Source organism: Schistocerca americana, chromosome X (assembly GCF_021461395.2).
Source record: "Schistocerca americana isolate TAMUIC-IGC-003095 chromosome X, iqSchAmer2.1, whole genome shotgun sequence".
Classification (NCBI taxonomy): Eukaryota; Metazoa; Arthropoda; class Insecta; order Orthoptera; family Acrididae; genus Schistocerca; species Schistocerca americana.
The window spans coordinates 673,931,766-673,957,513 of NC_060130.1; the positions used below are offsets into that span (position 1 = coordinate 673,931,766).

At 41.7% G+C, this 25,748-nt stretch overlaps 1 protein-coding gene across 1 annotated transcript in view; it reads right to left on the reverse strand.

Annotated features, from left to right (window-relative positions):
• Positions 1 to 25,748, reverse strand: part of LOC124556242 (trithorax group protein osa-like) — a 344,210-nt gene that overhangs the window by 296,441 nt on the left and 22,021 nt on the right. The window contains exon 2 of the mRNA XM_047130230.1: positions 11,073 to 11,183. Coding sequence (XP_046986186.1) covers positions 11,073 to 11,183 — 111 coding nt within the window. The remainder of the gene's footprint in view (positions 1 to 11,072; positions 11,184 to 25,748) is intronic.

Here is a 25,748-nt window from a genome sequence, read left to right on the forward strand (position 1 = left end):
TAAACCGACTAATATCACGGGAAGAAAACATACTGCTTGTGCAATGCACAACTGCTGAAGCAGAAATGGGACTGTCCCGACTTTACAGAGACTGTGTGTGTGTGTGTGTGTGTGTGTGTGTGTGTGTGTGTGTGTGTGTGTCTCCACGCATATTCTGCAGTTATGTAATGAAATTGGGGAACTATGGCGTTTGGAGCAGAGTAGCAGGTTCTTTTCTCGAACTGCATACGCCCACAACTAAATCTACGAATTAACTGTACCAAGCGGCGAGCCAGTAGCAAGCCATCAAACTGCGTTAGCGCTGCAAACTTATCGTTTCTCGCTTCATCCAAAATTAGTGGCTGAATCGAAATCAAACACGTGGCTTCCATCAGATGCCAGGTGTACTGCAAACTAGCAGCAGTATTATCACTCTTGCGAAGTAAACACACTTCTTGAGGTCCTTTCAAATGATAGAGCGCAGCAATCAGTCGTCCTTTTCTTGCAGGTTTTATTCGGCAAATCTAGATTTCGGCCTGTGCATAGCCATTATCAATGCGCCATTTCATAGTATCAATGCATGTTCTAGTACGTCAGCCCCCTGTTGTTCGGGTTTCTGTCACACTTCGTTCAACACTACTTGAACGAACCGTGTTCGGGTGTTCCAAAACGAACCGAAACCAACACCAACAAAAGTGAAACGTCGCATCACTCTCCATCAGTGTCAGCTATCAACGACTTCTCTAATGACTTCGTCGTCCACGGGGTGTTGAAGCAAACTTTTCCTTTTTTCCACTGACTTTCGTGACACTGTACAGCAAATTGGGCAATTTGAGCCTCCCACAAACTATATCAAAGCTTCCACAATTCTCCTTCCTACCTTCTGCTTCTATTATATTGCCATTATCTTCCAAAAGCTTTATTTTGAATGTTCTATCTTCGAGGCACACTTCTATTGAGAATATGGCCCTATTTAACACATTATTGCTTGATAAGCAGTCTCTCCAACTGAAACTCGTCGTGCCCAGAACGCAGCAGGAAGATTGTGGGGGACCGCCGTTTAAGGTGTTGCAAAAACAATGAAAGACAAGCGGTCACTTTTGGGACGTACTTTTCAATCGAACCACTTTTGTTGCCGGCCAGTGTGGCCGTGCAGTTCTAGGCGCTTCAGTCTGGAACCGCGTGACCGCTACGGTCGCAGGTTCGAATCCTGCCTCGGGCATGGATGTTTGTGATGTCCTTAGGTTAGTTAGGTTTAAGTAGTTCTAAGTTCTAGGGGACTGATGACCATATATGTTACGTCCCATAGTGCTCAGAGCCATTTGAACCATTTTGAACCACTTTTGTTGGTGCCGGTTTCGGTTCATTTTGGAACACCCGAACAGTTTCATCCCCTGTATGCGGTTTCTGTATTTCCTAGGTCGAATTTGTGAGCATTTCTTTACACCAGCTGACGCGAGACTGTTTTTGAGTTTGGGTCAAATTGCACCGGAATTATACGGGAACAGATCTTTCTCACAGACAAATGTTCATGCAATTTTGTGCAGTCTTGGGTATATCTAAGGAGGGCTCTATCTCGCGGTATACCACATGTCAATTCTATTTAGTCATGTTGTGCTCACTATCTCTTTTAACAAACGATTTTGGTCGACGGTCTCGAAATTCATCGCTGAAGAAGCATTACAATGATGCAGTTCTGTAAATGAGTTGTCAACAATCTTCAGTAAAGGCGACTTGTTACCAAACCTAAGACGAAGGTATTCGAGGGATTGTTTTTAGGCCTTTACGATAAGCGTAAAGCTCATCCAACGAAAACCTTCGAGTGAAATGTTTACCGTTTCTTCAAACTCTCACGGCACACATAGTATTGGACTAATTTCTGAATTGTCATCTCAATAGCGCCACCTACTGACAGTCTGTAAAAACTTATAAAAAACAATCCTGTCCTGCGTACACCTTTGTCGGCGCTTGTGACGGAAATGGCAGCAAGAGTGCAATTGCAAGGTGTCTGCTTGCGAGAAGAAAGGGTTTCAGTTCCCAAGCTCCATTAACACTGTTCGACTCAGTTAAAGCAGGAAAATTTAGTAAGTTGAACGCTCGGCGCTAGACGCTGTCCCCCAACAGTCTCTTAAGTAGGCTTCTGTGAATTATTCAGGGAAGAGTGGCATGTAGAAGCGCGGAGTGGTCCGTGCACGGATAGCCAGCAGATGTCATGGGTGCGGGTTTGTGTCTCGGCGTTACTCAGTGTTTTAAACTGTCACAAATGTTCGTACAAATTACATTTGCCGTTGATACGGTACTCTAAACTCACTACTGAGGTGAGAACTGGGAAATTTTTATAGTCCAAATGCATCAGAATTAGCAACTCGAACATTACATATTAAATATTTCTTTTTTAAACACAACTGTCTCGCCTACGAATACAACAACCAGAAACTGTAGTAAAATCATTAAACGCAATTCTCCTATCCATCATGTTATTTTCGTTCTGATACGCCGAGGAAATTTGTACAGTGTTGAAAAACTGGACTCGCTTTTATGACCACAGCGGTTCAGGTTCCCGTCCGGAGATCTAAATTTAGGTTTTCCGCTATTTCCCTAGATCGTTTAACGCAAGTTCCAGGATGGTTCCTTTGAGAGGGACGCAGCCGATTTCCTTCCTCATTCCGAGCTTGTTCTTCGCCTCTAATGATCTCCTTGCCGAAGGGACGTTAAACCCATTCTTCCTCTCCGGCCTGAACCAGAGTGCCGTGCCTGTGAAAAAAGGATTTTTATTCGAGTTGAGGCAACACTGCAGTTAACCACTTAAGTAAATGCATGCATGTCTACGGGATGCTTCACAGGCGCCTAATGAACAAAATACGAGCGTACAGAGTGTGACTGTGTGACTGAATGGAAGAGTTTCTAGTAAACAGAACACAGCCTGTCATTCTCAACGGAGAGTAGTCTTCAGACGTAAAAGCAACGTCAGGGGTAACCCAAGAGGATGTTAGACAACCATTATTCTTCACAGTACATATAAATGATCTAGTAGCTAACGTAGGAAGTTCCACGAGGCTTTTCGTGGATGATGCTGCTGTTGTATACAGAGAAATCGCAACGCTAGAAAATTGTAGCGAAATACAGAATAGACGCTTGGTGCAGGTAGTGCCAATTGATCGTCAACATAAGAAAAAACGTAACGTAATACGTATAGTCAGAAAGACCCATTATTGGACGATTATAGGGTTGTAGAATAATCACTACAAGTAGTTACTTCCACAAAATATCTCTGAGTATGCACACGGAATGATACGACGTGGAACAACCACACAAAATTAATAGTGGGTAAGGCAGATACCACACAGATTCATTGGAAGAATCCTTATGAAATGTAACCCATCAACAAAGAAAGTACCTTACAAAACCCTCGTTCGGCCGATACTTTAATATTACTCGGCATTCTGCGATTCGTGCCAGTTAGGATTGATAGAGGAAATAGAGTAAATCCACAGGAGAGCAGTATATTACGTTACAGGTTCATTTAGTAAGCGCGCGACGCGCGGTCTGAAGTATCTTGTCACGGTCCGCGCGGCTCCCCCGTCGGAGGTTCGAGTCCACCCTCGAGCATGGGTGTGTGTATCATCCACTGCATAAGTTAGTTTAAGTTAGATTAACTAGTGTGTAAGCTTAGGGACCGATGACCAAAGCAGTTAAGTCCCATAAGATTTTACCACAAATCTACAATCTAGTAAGTGCGCAAGCGCCACGGAAATGCTCAGTCAACTCCAGTGCAGACGTTCTGCATCACGGTGTGGATTACTGCTAAGTTCCGAGGACGTACATGTCTGAAAGTGTAAATCAATATATTGCTTCCTCCTACGTATATCTCGCGAAAACATCATGAACATAAAATCTAAGAGATCCAAGCCCACACAGAGGTTTACATGCACTCGTTCTTCCCACGAACTAATCGCCACTGGGACAGGAAAAGGGGAAAGTCACAATGGTACACGAAGTATCCCCCGCCACACACCGTAAGGTAGGTTTCACAGTATAGACGCCGATGTAAATAATACACACTATCAAATATGTGGGGAAAGGTAGAGGCAACTTTGCTACGGAAACGACTGATTCGAAAGCTGTAAACGAAAATGGGAAAATTTCAAATTCACCATTGGTATGCTGATGAAAATAAAAATCCACGTAGACAGTTTTATAATTTATCTATCTTCAAAATGACCTACAGTCATAATAGCTCTTCAAAGTGGAGTTCCCTAGCTCCAGTGCAGGCTCGATCTCGTAGCACTAAGTTCTATCGTACCTGTTGAAATACCATCACGATTATTCGAACAATGTCAGAGGCCGCGAGAATCTTGCCATGAGATCCTCTTCAGTCTCGACAGGTGTCTCGTATACAACAGTTTTCATATGAAAGTACAAGAAAAAAACACGCGAGTTCGTATTAGGTGAACGAGCTGGCCACAAAACAGAAACACGCCTACCTATACTTCTATTAGAGAACATCTGACGAGAAAGACGTGCGAACTGAAATGAGGCTGTATCATATTGGACCAGCATAAGTACATTTGTGTTGGTTTCCTGTCCACACCACTCGTTATGTACGCTTTGGGTTTACAAAAACTAGCAATGTTAGCAACTATGTACATAGTAAATCAGTTAATAACTTCGTACAACCACCGATACGTAGGTTCTCTTATTCCACTGGCAGAAGTGTCGCCTACCAAGTTTGTCTTGGTACACTGTGACTTAACCGTTTTCCGATCATGGTTCCTTATCTGAAACGGATACATTTTGGCTCTTCCATCATGCCTGAAATTTTGTATTATCATCACAGAAACAGTCGGCGTAACAAAGTCGCGTCCGTATTACCGCCTTAGGAGATAGAACATGAGGTCTGCAACAAAAGCTTGCTCGTCAACACAGTCTACGGCAAACTAAGTTAAAAAAAACTCGGCAGTGCTTAGTCAGTGGCAGGCACGTCACATTCCTTCTCAATACCTTTTACCACAACTAAAATTATTATTTGTGATCTTAATCTTTAATTGTACATGTACGCCTCGAATACTGGAATCCCACAAAAGTTAACACCTATTACTCTGCAAAGGAAATTGACGCAATCGCCCAAGACAGAGGAGCTATATGACTTACGGCCATCTGCAAAAACACTTAAAAGAAAGAAAGTACACAAAACTTAGGCGAAAGGCACCCTTAATAGAATTAGCCTTTGCGAGAAATGTATATGTGCTTACATGCTCGTCAATAATTTCCTATCTCTATCCATTAAGAGTTCACAAACACACATCCCTTCTAATTCGCCTCTATGTTTAGCAATAAAGATACCATATGAGTTATTCCTACCTGTAAACGTTTACGAAAGTACATCTAAAAGTTTAATTGTTCGATGCTACATGTTCTGCAAAATTCTTCTATTTTAAGTTAGCATCGGAAGAATAAACAAGAGCTAAAAAATGAAGATAAACATACACACGACATTCTACAGTAACGCTGGCAGAAGCAATTGTAATTTTTGTAAAAGTGCAAGCGAAAATAGTTTTCCCAGAAGTAGTGTACATCTTCTATACGAATGACAACAACAAAAAAATCTTTGCCCGACTAACAACAAGCCCAAAATGCAAACGAGCACTAATAACACACAAGTGATAATTTCTCTCTCTCTCTCTCTCTCTCTCTCTCTGTCTCTGTCTCTCTCTCTCTCTCTCTCTCTCTCTCTCAGACACGCACTATCCGAGCGGCGAAATATTTCAGGAAGGTGATATTTTCGATGATGAATACAAACTGCTCGATGAAAATCAACGAACGTTAGAGAGTTTTGCGAGAGATTCGTAATCGGTGCATAATTCGTAAAATAAGTAAATTTATGAGCCTATAAGTTGGCGAAACAGTGTGATGAACAGTTACGGGTAAGCTTGGAGCTTTAAAGACAATCTCGTCTTCTATCACTCAATACGACTGGCGGAAGTTAGCAAATTAACTCGTGGGTATAAGCAGGCAGGCAGCGTGGGCGTGGCGCGTCGCGCCACACTTGTGTGCCCTTGCCTGCCAAACAGAAAGTCGGTCAAGAGCAGGCGAAACCCCACACAATGCAAAAAGCGCCCAAGAGCCGCGCAGCCAGGCGGACTTGGCCGCTTCTTGCACCGAGGTCGGGCGACGCGGAGACTTGGTATAGTCTATCTATATATAGAGATATAGTGCCTGTGTGTGTGTGATTGGGGCCCTTCCGGGAAGAGCTCGAGTTCAATGAACGCGTAAACAGTGTTGCCACATGTCACAGGGATACATAAATGTGTCAGTCACGTTCGAGGGAGTCACGTGCCAAATGTAAATGCAATGCTCCCGCAGATAAGCGAGACACTACGACCAATTCCCCGGCCGTTATCGCCCGACGGCTATAAAGCAATGTCTACTGAGCGTACTTAGGCAGTCACTCGCTGAAATGATTTAACGCGTGTGATTACAGAATCAAGTAGCTCGGTAAGTCGATTACGATTATTACCGCCGGCTGTAAACAAATCGCCCACGACGTAATGTAGGTAATCCGAAGAGTCTTCTCTTTTTATGTGATGTTTACTTTTCTGGCAAACAGTACATTCCCAAGGAAATTCTTATAAAAATTTTTAAGAAGCGCATGCAACAGGTAAAAGATAGCTTCGAAATCAGCCTCCCTGATGATACACAGAACCGACGAATTAAATACGCGAGACCGACATACGCAGTTGTTTGTATTCTAGCCAGAGAAGAAAGGATAGACAATCAAAGCTGTTTTTAAGTGGTTTTGTTGTTTATTATTATTATTATTATTATTCGAATATATATAAAAATGTTTGGGAATACACTTCTTTCTGGAAATACTAATGAACTGCAATGCTCGGTAATTTCTCGCACAACTAATTTGTGTTTTTTACGCGAGAACCGATGCTGCAACTATTTAATATCCTATGATGCGTCGAGGTTATTCCCGTTTTTGGTACACAAAAGAACTCTTCAATAGTTTACTGCACAAAATCATCTGTAATGTGACTTTTCTAATGGTCTAAACGAAAAAGCCGCGACAACTTAAGATTTTTGTTATGACGGAAGGTCAGTTGAAACTGAATGTTCTTGTGAAATATCGGGTCTGTAGAGCCTCTTGTATTAAATAAACCTACGACACGAAATCCCAGTTCCGCCTTGTCTTGGAAGAAAAGTGTCAGCTTTTAGTAGCGATAGGAAGAACTCCTGTAGATCACCATAATTGAGTATGCGCCTCAAAGTAACTTATCGATATTTCCTAATGTTACACAGTAAATACGTATACATTTGTCATCATGAATAAAGTTTGGTGTTTTCTTATATTTTAAATTTGTGTACCGCGACGACTGCTGATACGCTCCGAGATAGCGTCTCATTATTTTAAATGTGCTTATATGCAAAATGGTTCTAGAGCACGAAATTTTACGGCCCAGTTGTGAGGTAATGGTACCAAGGAAATGAATACCTTTCCAGAAAAGTCCCTGTCAATATACGAAACTGCCAATGCGCCGCTATCGTGGTCCTGGACGCGAGGATGAGTGGACTTAGGAAATTAAGAAACACATTACGATTCGAAAATACTCTCTTTCTCAACGTCCAAGTCTTGGCTGGTTTCGTTTAAATAAACTTTTATGAACCTATGTCATACAGCCTCTTACACGTACATCAAATGCCCTAAAAACGTACACACTCCCCTTTTGGTGTTGGATTATTATATAAGTCACTGCGCTTACCATTATGACTCCAATCAATGCTATTTGTTTCAGCAAAATGAAATGAAACAGCAACGGAATCAGGCTACAGGAAATAGTTTAAGAAGTTTTTCGACATATGTATGCAACATGTGACCTGGCGATAATGAGGTTACGGAAATTTAGTTGTTAAAAATTCGGAACGTTTCAGTGGTTAAAAGGAAGGTGGGTATTGCTTATTTACGAAATGCTGTTCCGAAGAATTTAATCTAAATACATCCAATGCCGAAACCCAGGAAATTATACAATTGTAGAAGTCGGCCGATTTTTACACTCACAGCTAGGTAAAGCTAAATCACTTACAACGCCATGGCACCGAATCGTCTGATGGTTTCCCATTAAATCAAGACATACGTTATTAAGGGCGTGAAACCAGAGCTTTGACGCCATACTCTACCCTGCTTCTAGTTTCTCACATTAAATTTCCTGCTCCATAAATTTGGGTTATGTAAGAAACAAATCAAAAGATCACAAACATTCTCCATCCTTTATTCTAGAGTTTTACCGATATTATTCGGCGAACATACTTTGCTTGGAATTTCGTTTCTTTTGCAGTCTTATATCTCGACCAAGTACAGCAAAATGATAGAAGAGGCTGCGACAGTAAACTTGGTGAATCTGGAAATTATACCTAAACGAGAACTGTAGATGCATGCTCGAATTCTGCCGGCAATTAGACACTTTTTCAAAGCAGAATTGAGCTCCTCGGGGGAACAAAATGGTAAGCTCCAAAAAGGGGAGTTTGGAGACAGAGAGTTGTGTCTCAAATGGCTTTTAATATCAATATTCTTCGATAAAGGCACAGAAACAACTAGAAACTATATAAAAATAAAACCATTACTGTATTGGATATACCATTATGTTATCCAAATCACATTGACACAGCTCGTTGCTTGAAAGTACTTAATCACTTATCAGTCTTAAAATATGTGTCCGTTGTCCAAACGCGTTGGTTTTAGTGACAAAAACAAAAAAAAAACAAAAAACAACATGATGAACGGGAGGGACGTAATCTCAGAGGGGCAAAAAAATCAGCAACTTTCTTCTTGTCAGTGATTCTGGGTCCGTCGTATTCTAATCGAAGGTTAAGAACTGGGTTTTGCCTCTCTCGTTTCCTGAAACTTACTTTGTTCCGGATGTCATGACAAAGAAGACGAGTAAAGATGATAGGTATTTGGGGGGGGGGGGGGGCAGCGACATTCCACCTGCATTCATTCCTTAGGTTGACAGCCAGATGACTTCTGACCATGAGAGTCACCAATTCCTAGAATTATTTGAACGTTTGCGTCACACTGCTTTCATATACTTCCTCATAACATTTAAGGAGACAGACAGTTAGGTCCTATTTCCTTTTTATCTACAGTTTTCCCAGAACGAGATGTGTATTCTTCGCCCGTATTACACCTCTTCTGCTTAAACTTCTCTTGTGGGTGGGATCTCAACTTTTTCCGAAGAGTCCTCTTTGTCTATTCTTCTGCCCCTTCATGACAGGTATTTATTATTATTATCACTATTATTATTATTATTATTATTACTTGCGCGAATGTAAATGAAGAAATATGCATACACACACCATCAAGCTTTCAACAACACATATCCAATAATAACCTCATATTTCATGCATTTCACGAACCTAATGGTATGTACATGCACTAACCATTATGTTCGTGAAACATACTAAGTACAACAGATTTGCAAATTTACATACCTCTGAATCATTGGGAATATACTCAGGATCCTAGTCTGAGATATCAGGATCACTAAGAACATCTTCGTTTTGTTGTACCTCGTCAAATGTGGCTATAATCTCGGAAAACGTACACGGGTAAAGCACCAGCCATTTTACCTGTCGCTTGCCATTATGTTCCCGCGACAGGTAGCCACTGGCGTTTATCATGAAGCACCGCCCTGACTCCTGTTGAGTGAAATTAGAATTTTTTCCTGCTGCTCATAGGTAGCGCTCATAGACAGCGCCGGTTACCCTGTAACTCAAAATACATGGTAGTAGCTCTTACCATTATATTTCTCCGAACCGCTCAATTTATTGAAATGCTTGCCAGCACATGGTCCTCCAAAATCTGTGTAGTACTACAAATTCCAAAAGAAATTGTATTTATTTCAAAATTTGCGGATGAAACGCCCAAAACTCAGTCACAAGTGGGAAAACTATTCTTCGTAACTTCGATTTGTGAAGTATAGCCATTTCTTCACTACGTTTTCTGGAAAGCGTCAGCACATTATCTCGTGTTTTCTTTTTTTCTATTCGGTTACGTTTTCACTACATAAACACTTGCTCATTCTGGAGAAGTGCTACAGATGATGTCCCAGGACGAATGGTCAATACTCACATGAACCCTCATTTGAATCAAACAATTTCATACGGACATATGCCCTGTTCCGAATGGTTTTCGAGATGGAACACACGTACTCTAAATTTGTTTTTGGGCTGGTTGCGCACTTACCCAAATCGCTGTATTGGTAGCGGTAGTACAAGTAACTGGCCGCCAATGTCGTCAGACCTTACACCATCAGATTTTTGTTTATGAGGTTGGATGAAGTCTGAGGTGTATAAACGAAAGGTGAATGTGCGAGATGAACTGCTTGGTCGCATCACGGACATTGCTGCCTTCATTAGGGAACGTGAAGAGGCACTCAGGCAAGCAACACATGTTCTCGCAAGAGTGCACAAATGCACTGAAGTTGACGGTGGGATACTCGAACATTTACTGTGAACTGTACACCAGCAGTTATGTGTCGTGTACGATAATGCTTACACGTTAATATATTAAAAATACGTCTTTTTCAATTGATACTTTGTAAACCACAAGTTAAATATTTACTAACTGTTGTACATGCGTAAACCTGACAATATACTGAATAACACAGAAAATAAATAACGATGTACTTTTTGTGTGTTCTGTCTCGAAAACCATTAGAATAAGGCATGTGTCCATAAGAAGTTTTTTTGCTTCAAATGAGTGTTCCTCTCTTATCCCTGAATATTAACTGTTCTTCTTGGGCACCATGCTTCTTGCAAACAGTATTTACGTTATATATGTTGGAGGAAATGGTAGACATCAGGATACTAAGTTTAAGCTCTTTTTTTTATCAAAAGCGAGTTTCCATTTTTTTTTAGGCCAAAATCGCCCTACATACGAAGCTCATGTGAGAGAGAAATTCCCCTTTGCCCACGAAGTCTCCCGATCGGTAGGAGAAGAGTAGCACTTGTGCATACTGGAACCATAGTACTTCATTTTGGACAATTAAGGTATTTGTGCGTGGTGAAAGTAAAATGATTTTGGCAAATACCTGTGCGTCTGCATAGGCTGCCGTTGGGGCGTCGCTATTGTATTTCGCGGCCGCGAAGGGGGGGCACGAGAGGCCCGCTGGAGCACTAAGGTAGGTGTCGGAGCCGCGCGTCTGCAACAAGCACCACGCCACAGGCGAATAAATCTCACTGCTGCTCATACATGGCTCCTCCTCACTTTTTGGGTATCCAAGCAAATATTTAATTATTATACACACCTTTCGGAAACTTTATGATTCAGTGACTAATACTATATATCAGGGGGATTTTAATACAAAGTCGATATACTAGCCTTCCAGTTATTAGATAAAGCTGTTTATCAGCTCATAAACTGAAATATATCGTGTAGTGACTTAAATGACTAATAACTACATTATTATATAGGTAGTTCTGGCAACGAAAATAATATGCTGAGGACAGTTTCACAGTTCGTAAAGAAATAGCAGGCGTGAATTATCGCACGGGATAATCACGCAAGCTGTATTGGAAGGTATAAGGTAAATATACGCATCTGCATCTCTATAGATAAAAAGCAGTTTGTTTTTTTAATCCTTCTTGAGACATTGAGTAAGTCATACTATATAAGTAGAAAATTAAATTCATTAAAAGGCATTTGTGTCACTGATGATGCAGGTGACAGTATTGGGATCTCGAGGAAGTACCACGTGCTTCACATACAGAAAAATGCACACGAGGGCAAGCAGCATATTGTGTTACATAGACAGTAGCACCTCACCAAACGGTAAGAGAAGGGTTACACATTAGCGAGAGCTGGCAGGATCCCGGCGTAGGGTGCAGAGCTCTGCTATTACTACTGCCTCATACGTCACAGCTGCACATGCATAGCCGACTAGCGTGCCGATCGCGAGACCCACGAACCTAATTGGCTCGGTTTTCATCTAAGACTGTGCCACTGGAGCACGTACGCCGTACACGCTGTCTGCGGTGCTCTAGCGTTCCGACTGTCAATGGGCAGCATCGCAGGTTCGAATAAAGTCTACGGAAAGACTGAAAAAAAATGTTAACACTATAGCGTCACACACCGATGTTAAACAGTCTCTGAAGCTAATGGTGCATATTTTGTTTACTGGCGGAGGTCCTCCAGCGTGAGGAGTGCACTTACAGTGCAGGATGACATATCCCGACCAAATCCTGATCTATCTACACGGATCCACATGGCTCCCCCACATCATTAACACGTTCCTCTCTCAGAGAGAGACAGTGTTCCGTCACTAGTGACAAGGATATTGAAACGAATGCACTTTGGTCCGATCAAGCGGAAGGCACCGGTTGATGTAGTCGCTAGTTCACTGGCGCATACCGTAAGAAAGGTCAATAAGCAAGAGGTGTGTGCGGGGAAGCATATGCTGTAAGAGGCGGCAGATGACGTCAGCTGCTTTGTGTCCTCCCAGCCGGCGACCCACTTCCAACAACGCGCCTCCGCCTCCGCCTGCCCTTCCCCATCCCCTCCCCCACCTTTCCCTGTTCCGCGGACACTGACACCTGGCCCTGGCTCGGAAACCACTGCCACGTTCCGTCAACAAACATGTATTCTTAGCTGGCTCTAAGCGAACAACCCAAGTAATGGTCCCCATTATTCTTATTTTTTTCCTCTTCTAAGTAGCTCAGGTACCTCGCTTCGCTAGTTTGGGCAGTAATCCTCGGTGATTCTTAGGATTTCGCTTTTATGGCTGTTAACGTGGTTCTGTTTGCACATTACATTACAGATCTGCAAACTGGTAAATAGGTGAGCCGGGTCGTAAGTTTGAAACAGACAGGAGCGTAACACCATTGGTAATGAGGTAGTAAAGCAGTGCCGTGTTTGAATCAACTTTCGAGATTATGGCCTATTAACTTCAAAACAAAACGAAAACCTCACAGTTAGAATACCAGCACTCCAAGCAGTTATTTGCGTCCATGGTTTCAAAAGTCTACATTCGAAACTGTTTACTAGATAACAAATCGGTATTCGTAGTGTTTATAACTTCGTAGCACTGAATTTAATGAGAACAAATAAATATCCAGGTCGAGAAATCGGAAAAAAAGAAATTTTATCGCGTAAATACAAGTATCACTAAGAAAATTTCGAGACTTTATGCGTTCTCCTCATTTTCCCACTTCGTAAGAAATATGTGGGTTGGCTGCCTCCCATATGATCTACTCACGAGTTTGCACAGTCAGGGATGTAACAGCTTCCTCTCGTGTGCTACAAACTTCAGTCACTCGGTGTCACCCACCCAGTTGAACTGTAAACTTTACCGACAGACAGCTTTCTATTATTACTATATCAACGCGAGTTTGAGTGCGAAGCATCGATTTAGGGATTCCTCACCCTTCGTACGCATACTAAGTCAGAAAAGAAAGGAATTATCGCCCGCCGGAGTGGCTGAGCACTTCTAGGCGCTAGTCTGGAACCGTGCGACCGCTACGGTCGCAGGTTCGAATCCTGCCTCGGGCATGGATGTGTGTGATGTCCTTAGGTTAGTTAGGTTTAAGTAGTTCTAAGTTCTAGAGGACTGATGGCCTCAGAAGTTAAGTCCCATAGTGCTCAGAGCCATTTGAACCATTTTGAAAGGAATTATCTCGAAGATGAAATGTGGTCCGTGTGTGCAGGAACAGTCGCCACGTGTTCCGTCAAAGGTGAATGACTGAAGGGGAAGTCCGCTACACCTGCCGGCACATTTCTTCTGCCCAATTTCTACGTGTCGGCTCCGATTTCGGTTTTTTCAGTCAAGTTTCTGTGTCTCGATTTTTCTACAGGCATCGGGAGTGCTCGATATTTTTAACATAGATTTCCAGCGAATTCATAAAGACACAGCAAAACGTATCTCCTGTATTGCCCTTTTATGTATCCAAACAAAACCTGATTTTTTCCCCTCTTTACTTAACAGTACATCTTTATAAGCAGCTTTACTCCTGCTGGGATCACAAAGAAAGTGGAAGGATACATTTTCTGCCACATGCGCTGCCTTTTTTTCCCCCTTCCCCCAGCGACGATGATGCGCAGTGATGTGCAAAGGCGCTCGGTATCTTATCGTTATGTCCGAAACGGGAAATTATGTCGGATTTGAAGAAGCTTACGGAAGAAATTGCCACTGCAGTTACGGGGCTGTCTCCACGTTGTGCAGAATATATTTGGAGCAGAGTGTAGAGCGTTTGTTTGGCCGTGTCCATAACTAGTGCCAATGTTACGTTCGTCGTTCTCTGCCTCTCCCACCCCTTCTCTCACGCCCATTGCTGACGGAGCCCTGAGTTTAAATCTACCCGATTCCAATTTGCGTTTCTTGTTTTGCTTTACATGAACTAATAGAAACTGTGCTTTTTGGTATTATAGCTACTGATGCTTTCCACTACTTATGTTATAGTTACTTCTAAGCATTGTAGCCCATATGTAATATAAGCATCTTTCTGTAACGTCTGTTTCGTTATGTGAACTTAATGCAAAATACGTTATTAAGTAGAATGTCTGGTTAGATGGAAGGGGGGCCTATGGCTGTAACACTGCCAGGAGAAATAAACTGATAGTCAAAATGATGCGTACAACTTTCCGATTGGGGAGAAAAATGCTCAGCTTTCCGACGGTGGAAGTGGTCTTGTACGAAGTCCAGATCTCACTTCGTAATATTGTAATGTTGCCTGACGAAAGTGCGCAATGGTACTAACAGCGAAACTAAGTAATGGCGACATATGGAAGAACGTAGGGCTTCACATATGGGAAATATTGTGTCCAAGTAGGCCGGGTGGACATGTTGGCGTTAATTATTGATGCAGCAGCGGCGCAGCGCCACATCGATTGGCCGGATGGCTGCGCGCCAGCGGCGGGCTAGGGCGTGGCCCACGCACAGCCTTGATTGATCTGTGCAACGTGCGCCCTTCTCCGCTTTTTGTCCACGCTTACCTCTTCTTTAGAGCACGTGTATTGCTCATTTTCACATTCTACCACGTGCAGATGACAGGCATTCTTAATTTCTGTCGTTCTTTAATGACTCAGAAATTGGAAGACGCGTTTTCTCGCTGTTCTGCAGTTTAACCTCGTATTCGCGTGAAATCGTACACAAACACACACGGAAAACAAACATGAGATACGGCAAGTAACACTCGTAATCCCAATTACATGCGCAGTGCAATTTTCAAATAAACTAAAAAAATACTACGCTGTCACAAAAGAACTCGCTTTGGACGCAATATAGAAGTACATACGCTTCGGGATGGGTTTCTTCTTATCAAATTGTACTACTGGTTACTGGATAATGTATTCGCGTCTGAATATCGCAAATAATTGCACGTTTCGGTTGCGTATTTCTCGTCCTTGAGAACCAGCTATTTATTAACAATGTGCTCAAAAAGACTAGATAGGATCCTCGGGTTACAACAAAAGACTGAAAAACTATTACAAGGTTAAATTACTCATCTCGAGTAGTAAAGGGCGATCTTTAATAATCACTTGGGAGAATGTGAACTTGTTAGCCACGATCGCTTGTAACAACCTTTGTTGTCGATTACCGGTTTCGGTAAGCACGCTTACCATCGTCAGATCTCGATAAAAGGTTATTACATGTATCCTGTATCTGCTGCGCAAGTACTCTTTCTAAATCATTACCAGGTATGTGAGGGACGAGATGAATGTGGCATCGGCAAGTCAAGGTTAAACTCACAATATACAGAATAATTCGCCAAATGCTCGTGTCCCGTACCACACACTAGTGTGCATGTACTTCACTGCAGCCAGGGCACCGCTGAACTGCAAGACATGTTTTCTCGTTATTCTGCTGTTTTACTTGTATTCGTGTGAAACCGTACAACAATAAGCACGGGAAACAGTCTAGCGGGGTCCTGGCTGCAATGACGTAAACTGTGATACGGGCACGCGCATCTGGTGAATTACTCTCTAAATTCTAATTTTAACCTTGACGTGCCGACGCGTCGTTGATCTCATCTCTCACATACCTGGTAATGGCTTAGAAAGAGTATTAACACAGCTGGTATGGGAAACATGTAACATTCTTTTATCGAGATCTGACGATGGTAACCGTGCTTACCGAAAAAGGTAATCGACTCGACAATAAAGGTTGTTTTTCAAGCTATCTTGGCCAAGTTCACCTTCTCGCAATATTGCATGGTTCTTAGAATTAATGAAACAGAGAAACAAAAAGTCATTCCGAGACCAGTTAAAAAACACTTTTAATATTCAACCGTGGAAATAACAAAAACTTTTTCGCCGTTTACAAATAATGTAATTTTACACACCCAAATGTTCAGGATCCCACTTCTGTGACATCTTCGAGGAAACCAAAGGACACGCAGACAAAGTCCCATTTTGAATGGGATCATCACTGTCTCTTCCACTAAATGCCATTTATCCACTGACATCGCACATTGCCAGATCAACATTAGAAACCCGTTCTGTCACATGAGACGAATGGAACGACGGACAAACATAAATCACTGTTTACACATTGAAGCTTCCCTTACAAAAACTTGCATTCAATGATCTCAAAAGAAGTGTTGGTGTGTGCCAAAGCATAGCTGGTTTTTCGTCGTCTATGTATGTGCAGCCGACCTCCTATGGAGTCGAATTACTAAAATAATGTTTGGTCGTAATTACTTAGTTACATCTTCCATAGGCGACTTGAACGGTACTTTTATCAAAACAAAGTAGAATGGGTCAGTTTACAGCATAATTATACATGCTTAGGAACAATAACACTGCATTTTCAACCCCAATAGAAATGTTGTGAAACTTTCATCAGATTTGTGTGTCTTCCGTTGTAAAGAATAGCATTATTACCTTAATTACCAGCTGCCACGTAATGAACAAAGCCTGCATCTGTTCTAAGATAGATCTGAACCCCAGAAAATGTCTCTCTTATCACACTGTGCGACTCCGCAAACATTGTTATCGATGCCGAAATGACAGATGTTTTCCTTTGCATTTCACAATAATTAAAAAGTGATATTAGTCGTGGTACTGAGTTATTATCAACAAATGGGCTTTGCAGTGTATTAAATACTGATGACAAAAGCCGAACACGATGGGAAATTTCACTAGAGATGTAAACAGACAGTTCAGTATGATCAGGCTACAATAAGCAATACAGCCCTTCAGTGATACGGGAAGGTTGGAGTATCCAGTAGCTTCGTTCCCGCACTGTCCGAGAAATTCCGAAATGTGTGGCAGTAAAATAAAGAAAAATTGGCACTCCATCATCACTGGCCCAACTAATGTTGCCTTGCCCTGGCTTTAGTCATTTAATTTTTACTTAGTAAAAGTGAGGGCAGAAGCTGAAGTAGTTCTTCCAGACGGACGAAAAAACTAATTAACCGTACGTTAACAAATCCCTGAAGTCAGAATGCCCGTTTTACGAGGGCGTGCTATAAAGTAATACCTACAAATCCTTCACGTGAAAACTCTTTGAAACTTTTAAAATAAAACAAATGTTATTAACAGTCTACATCTCTATTCTCAATGCGCATATCTGCAGCCCTCTGCCACGAGAAGGCTACGAATTGTAGCGTGTAACATGGTAATGTGTAACGTAACTATGTCGGTGCGTGAGAAACAGCGTCCTGTAATCGACTTTCTAATTCGAAGACTTCGTCCGTATGTGGAGCATCCTCTCCTTCAGCACGACAATGTCAGCACGCGAGCGCTGCGGCGTCTGCAACAATCCGACACCTTGGGTTCACTGTCATCGACCATCCTTCATACAGTCCCAACTAGACCCCCTCCGATTTTCATGTGTTCCAAAACTTAAAATACACCTTCGAGGACTTCGCCTTGATAGTGATGAAGCGATGTCAAGCAGAGGTGAGGTTGTGGTTCCGTCAACAAAGTTGAACATTTCTACAGTGACTGTATCAACAATCTGGTCTCTCACCGGGAGAAATGTGTTCGCCGCCAGGGTGACTATGTTGAGGAAAATATGTAGATGTGAATAATAAAGATGTAGAATATTGATAATTAATATTAATAACGTATGTTTTACTTAAAAAGCCTTAACAGTTTCCACATAAAAATTAGGAGGTATTACTTTTCAGCACGCCCTCGTACAACTGAATTGTAAAATATTTCATCTATTTTCCTAACGCTGATCACGCAAGGAGATATCATATAAAACCAACGCAAGAACAACAGTGTGTTAGGGGAGGAACAAAAATATTTGAGCCATTGGTCATATAGGTAATCTTCTGTAGAAAAATTCATATAAACATCAGTCGGCAGCGGATGTTAGCGTGTGTGCCATTTTCTTGACGCACATGCTAGACAGACAATTTCAATTTCGTAAACGAGTTACCGATAATCGCCAGTTAATGACACCAACCTTCTAGGAAATCCTGTTACTGCTGAGAGACGTTTTAAACGGCGCTTTCTGTAAAAATGTAACGCAATATAATAGACAATTGGTTGACTGGTCTGTTACCTTAGAGAATGTTGTCATACGGATCAAGTACGTAGACTTTAACTATCAGACAAGTAGCCTGGAGATGTTTGTTCTCAGCAGGAGCAAAATTTCCTGCGCGTCCCGGGAGGTGTGATACATAGCAAAGTCCAAAATCCGCTGCCGCAGCACTTCCAGTGGCTGCAAACATCAACGGAGTTCACTGGATGAAATTTTTGCGGCTTGAAATATGGGCTAAGCAGTCTAAAATACGAAAGTGGCAAATGAGACGAACTGACTGCTCAGTTATGAACATAATTACCCAAGATGACCACAAAAGTCGGTTTTCAGATCTCTGAATAGTCCATTTGAACGGCTGAGAGTATTTCGATTATGTTGGATCCCGGATGCCTCAGTAAGTCAAATACGTGCTCTGGTATGTGTTGGTGACTGTTTTTTTCCTAACACAAACAGCTTTAACCACGTATCTTCATAAAGTTAAAGTGATTGCTACTTCAACGTTTTTACCCTAAATTGTTCACTTTAGCAGCTCAACGAATATATTTATTTGGTCCAGAAACATCACGTATATAGCGGGTTTACTGCCATTATCGTGACAGTGGTCTCCCGCTGTAGTGAGTTTGTTAACCGCATACAAAATCGGCAGGCTTCCGCACAGATGACGCGGCAGAGTGAAACGCTTCTCTCCTGATAGCTTGACTTGTCCGAACTATTCTGCCGGAGTTCGTCACCCATCTGCTCAAAGCATGCCACAGTTTATCTTTGCAAATGTCTCACCGTTCTCGCTTTCGGTGTTGAACAATTGCGCCGACGTTTGCGATACCAAAGCCGCGGCAGTGATAAGTACAACGTATGCTTAAAGCACTTTTGAGGTCCAGGAGGCGACTGTCTAGAAATTGGAATAAGTTTTCCAAGAGACACAGGTTGACTGATTACAACAGAAGTGACAGAAGAAATTGTATGTTAGTGTTCATCCCTCATACAAGCAGTAAATGTGGAAAAAAAGGAACGACCCAAATACACTTACTCTACTTGTGAACTGATGTGTAACGAAAACTATATTACGGCATCATCAGCCATGGAGAGAAGCTTCCCTCCTTAGCACAATATCTCCCATTTGTTTTTTAAAAACAATTTTTTTCATGAATAGCAAGATGATGAAGTACAGAAGTGATCGTTATGTTTTAAGAATCGAACGTAGATGGAGGTTATAAACAGTAGTTTCCTCGGTGTGTCCCTGCTATAAGTCGTGTCGTGTTACAGTTTCAGACAGAAAGACCATACTCGTCGCAGACGCCTAGTTGCGCAGCGTAGCCACTGTCAGCCCTTAATCAATCTCGAGCTGTAACCAACGCTGCAAGTTGCTTTTGCGGGCGGATCAAATATACACATATTATGAACCGTATTACAACTTCTTCGCACGCTTTACGTGCTCTTTCAGTTCCAGCACATATTTTGCTTTGGGGGGATGTTTTTCTCCTGCTTATTTTCTCTGTTATTCGATATGGCAGAAATGTTCATTGAAGACAATGATCATCACCTAAATACGCATACTCCCAGTCTTCGCCTAAAACAAATGACAGCGGGAAGGTAGAGGCACTAGGCGCGCCTTAGTAGCTACAACACAATAGCAGACCTATGCAGTATGCCTATCATTGGTGGAGTTTTGAAGTCATTTGAGACGAATGCGGGTGTTCCCCTTCCTTATCCAATTAAATTAGTGCTCCATCTTTCAGGCCGCTGACAGGACATAGAATTTCATAAGCTTTCTTCCTTCCTATCGTTTAAATGCAGTTATTAAAAGCGTCTTCCATAAATGTTATAGAAAGATTACCTTATGCGACGATTCGCCACCTAATCCCCTCCACAGACTCAGACCAGTGCAGAAGCTGATGGATACTTGTATGCGCTATAATTACTTAATGATGATGACCATCAAATCCAGCATTCTTTTAGAGAAAACAGTGCTGAGCCTGATATGCTGATCTCTACGGTTATCCATAGAACTGTATACAGTTATTTCTTCACAAACATACCAAACTAAGTTTTAATTCATCATTAGGTATTCGTTCAAACATGTAAGTTTTACTTTTATTACTATTCTCACTACTTTCAATCATTTCGAGCTATCCATCGAATAATATTCTATTTCAAACGACGAAAATAAACAAATCATTCCCGATTTCACAATTTTATAACAAAATAATTTACCACACACGTGAACATTTAAAGACCTAGCAAGCAAAATGTGTGGGTGTGGTTTATCTGCATTGTAGTGTCAGATTATCGCACTATGTCATTGAGGTCTGGGTGAAACGACTGCTAAGGATGCTTCGTATACAATTCGAAGCATATCGATACCTTGTTACAGACGCGAGATATTGTGTTTTAACTTGGCCAATGCTGCGTTTTGATATTCGAAAAAAATGTGTTACTGAATCAGAAAGGTCTACAGAAGAAATTAAAAATTAGTCCACCACAAAATTTTAATCTGTTTTGTAGCTACGATGAATGTAACTTCCATACGCAGAATTATGCGTTTTGGGACTATGCTAGTGGAGTATGCTCACTTTAGTCAACGTCTGAAGTAGGATTCTGAGCATGGAATTAATATTTCATATTACCATTAGCTTTACACATTATTGTCATAGTGCGTTAGTTTGTTTTCTTTTTAGGGCTTACTGGTGAGGAAATTCTAACGTTATTAGATGAATCAAAAGTGGAAGACTTCAGCGGTTTTCCAACAGATGATTCGAAAAGCGCTAATTTCTTCATCCTTTGGTGAAGAACACGCAAGTGGACCTAATGAAGAACCACCAAACAAAATATATAATCCAGCAAACACACAATGCGACGAAACATGGGTATGTAATTTTATATAAATATGTTACTATCCTGTATTATATAATTTATCATCATTTTTCTTGCCTTTGAAGACTTGGCATGTCAGTGGAAATGGAAAAATTCTATATTATTGCACGACAAATGAGAATTAAAGTGAATATACTTTCACAGGAAAAAATAAAAAATACGGGACAAAGACCATGTGCATTAAATAACATCACCTTCCGGTGTGGCCGTGCGGTTCTGGCGCTTCAGTCTGGAACCGCGTGACCGCTGCTGTCGCAGGTTCGAATCCTGCCTCGGGCATGGATGTGTGTGATGTCCTTAGGTTAGTTAGGTTTAAGTAGTTCTAAGTTCTAGTGGACTGATGACCACAGATGTTGAGTCCCATAGTGCTCAGAGCCAGAGCCGTTGTGATTGGTAGCGGTTATTATTCTGCCACCTTATAAAAGGGCAGTCACGGAGTTCAACTGCATCCATTATGGATAAAATTCACTTGAAGGACCATACATTTAACAGGCTCACTCGAACGGAGACATGCCCCAACAGCCCTCTTAATGGCGAATCCCGAGTGCACAGACACAGAGAGACAAAAATTTCATGGGTAACTGGTGATAAATGCGTGTTCATAATTCAAAAACAACAGTTTATTTCTGTTGCTGTTTATATACACTGAAAACGGACAAATCTGCTTTGATAAAAAAAGTAGATATAGGAAGTGAAAACAGGCACGATAATGGTTGCCATACGGGTGAAACGTCTACGACCTAAAATTTGTAGCTATGCAATACTCCTCCATCTACGATGTCATGTATTCTTGAAGCAATTACGATTCACATGGCATACGTAAACAGCAGTCATTTTATGACTCATATTTACGAAATCCCACAGAAATTTCGTGACATATTAAAACCGTGTGCTGGACCAAGACTCGAATCCGGTATCTTGTCTTTGCAATACTTTTACCAACTGTGCTATCCGCCCTCACAGCTACACTTCTTGTTGTAGGTCTCTCCTATTTTTTAAAGTAAGAAACAAATGCTGGCAGCAGTGGGTATGTGAGTGCGGCTGAATAGAATGTCGGTACAAGCACTGCTCACGAGAGGCCAAGTTCTGGATTCGAGTTCCGGTCCACACACAGTTTTAACCTGCCAGGAAGTTTCATATGTAATAAAATTTTAGAGTGACTAATTTCAGGGACAAAGAATATTTGTAGCCCAAGAGCTAGTTATTCGCGCCGTATATAGTCTCAATTCATGAAACTCGTGTAAGGCTGACCGATCAGTACATCACCCCCCTTATGAGACACAGGAATGTGAATGACCAGATGAACTAGGTTAGGAGGAGCAGCAGCATCCATTCGGTGAATGATAGACAGAGGGAATCATGCTTAAATGACGACCACATTCGTTTTTATTGTTCCAGAAAGCATGCAAAATTCAGGAACGTACACTTCTAACAGGCTTCCACAACAATTGAAAGCAAACTGATAATACTCTCTGCAGGAATACTTTACATTCACTTTAATTTACTGTCGACATGTAATTCACTGAAATGAATGCAAAAGTAGTTCTGTAGTTCACATGAAATATTTTGATACTTCTTGGTGTGTCATTACAGTTACTAATTACTAAACTGCACTGATAAGTACAAAAGCTGTTCATGAAAAAAATTTAATATTTATCTACCTGGCCCACAAGTCTTGTTCTTTAGTTTCCCCAAATCATTTCGCATACAGTTTTGATTGTAACACTACGAAAATTCTTACTTTTTTTATTATAACTGTTGTTGTTCTCAGTATTATTTTCATTCTTACATTTCATAGTACTGTGTTTTACCATATTATACTACAAGTGTCACTGACATTGATGTCCAATTGAATAAAAAATAAATCAGTTTAAATAAACACGCTAAATCTGTCCTGGGAGCAATCTTCATTTTCAGCGGGACAGTAAAAGAGGGTGAGGGGAGGGGAGAGGGAGGAGAAACCCACCAAAATTCGTAGGCTGAGACCAAAATGCAGGATACAGGGCCTCACTTCAGTCCTTAAAACTTCTTACTGTTGTTGTTGTTGTCGTCTTCAGTCCTGAGACTGGTTTGAAGCAGCTCTCCATGCTACTCTATCCTGTACAAGCTTCTTCATCTCCCAGTACCGACTGCAACCTACATCCTTCTGAATCTGCTTAGTGTATTCATCTCTTGGTCTCCCTCTACGATTTTTACCCTCCACGCTGCCCTCCAATGCTAAATTTGTGATCCCTTGATGCCTCAAAACATGTCCTACCAACCGATCCCTTCTTCTAGTCAAGTTGTGCCACAAACTTCTCTTCTCCCCAATCCTATTCAATACCTCCTCATTAGTTACGTGATCTACCCACCTTATCTTCAGCATTCTTCTGTAGCACCACATTTCAAAAGCTTCTATTCTCTTCTTGTCCAAACTGGTTATCGTCCATGTTTCACTTCCATACATGGCTACACTCCATACAAATACTTTCAGAAACGACTTCCTGACACTTAAATCTATACTCGATGTTAACAAATTTCTCTTCTTCAGAAACGATTTCCTTGCCATTGCCAGTCTACATTTTATATCCTCTCTACTTCGACAATCATCAGTTATTTTACTCCCCAAATAGCAAAACTCCTTTACTATTTTACGTGTCTCATTTCCTAATCTAATCCCCTCAGCATCACCCGATTTAATTTGACTACATTCCATTATCCTCGTTTTGCTTTTGTTGATGTTCATCTTATATCCTCCTTTCAAGACACTGTCCATTCCGTTCAACTGCTCTTCCAAGTCCTTTGCTGTCTCTGACAGAATTACAATGTCATCGGAGAACCTCAAAGTTTTTACTTCTTCTCCATGAATTTTAATACCTACTCCGAATTTTTCTTTTGTTTCCTTTACTGCTTGCTCAATATACAGATTGAATAACATCGGGGAGAGGCTACAACCCTGTCTCACTCCTTTCCCAACAACTCCTTCCCTTTCATGCTCCTCGACTCTTATAACTGCCATCTGGTTTCTGTACGAATTGTAAATAGCCTTTCGCTCCCTGTATTTTACCCCTGCCACCTTCAGAATTTGAAAGAGAGTATTCCAGTTAACGTTGTCAAAAGCTTTCTCTAAGTCTACAAATGCTAGAAACGTAGGTTTTCCTTCTCTTAATCTTTCTTCTAATATAAGTCGTAAGGTTAGTATTGCCTCACGTGTTCCAACATTTCTACGGAATCCAAACTGATCTTCCCCGAGGGAAGGGAATGAAGATTAGCCTTAAACCTCCTCGCTAGGAAGAGGTCATTAAGAGTCTGAGTACAAGCTCGGAAGTGGTAAAGATAAGGGTAGAGAATTGGCAGTGGCTATTTCAAAGATATTCGGTGTACGCAATAAGTGATTTAGGGAAGCCACGAAACCTAAATCTGGTCTGACGGATGCAGATTTGTGACTGTTTCCTTATCAAAGGAACTCCTACGCATTCGACTTAAGTAATTTGGGGAAATCGTAGCCCTAAATCAGAAAGACCGGTTGGGGATTAGAATTCTACTTCTTCAGAACACGAGTCCAGTACTTTTGGTTATGTCCAGTCATCCTATTATACAAGTCAGCCGCTGGCAGTCGACATCGAGCAGTCCTTGGAGAGTCTTTGTGTCTTCTGTTGATTACCTTAGTCTCATTTTAATGAGAAATTTGGAAATTTTTTTGGAAATTTGTAGTAAGATGCTATGGGACCAAATTGTTGAGGTCGTCGGGCCATAAGCTTGCGCACTACTTGATCTAACTTAAACTACACAAACACACACAACCATGCCCGAGGGAGGGCTCGAACCTCCGACGGGGAGGGGGGGGGGGGGGGGGGGGGGTAGCCGCGCCAACAGTGACAAGGCGCCTCAGACAACGCGGCTTACTTTAATGAGCTATTCTAATAGGAATTGCACTGCTCATCGGACATGAAACGTAAAAAATTGCTTTGATGAGTATCTTGGGATCTACGGCCAGCTTGGTATTATTTTCTTGGGGAGTCACTGGACGCGATTAAGACGTCTATAGCGCTCATGTGGCTATGAGCACTATGGGACTTAACTTCTGAGGTCATCAGTCCCCTAGAACTTAGAACTACTTAAACCTAACTAACCTAAGGACATCACACACATCCATGCCCGAGGCAGGATTCGAACCTGCGACCGTAGAGGTCGCGCGGTTCCAGACTGAAGCGTCTAGAACCGCTCGGCCACCCCAGCCGGCAGCACTCATGTGTCGCCAGATAAAAACCGTAAGGAAGTTGCTGAAAGGGCTTCGTTTTCGAGGATTCCTTGTTTCCATGCTGAGAGGACAAGTCGCTGCTCTTGTTTGTCAAGCCGGAACAGGTTGTTGCACGAAATTTGCTACACTTTGTCCTGTCAGTTAATATTTTATTAGCACAGTAAGTT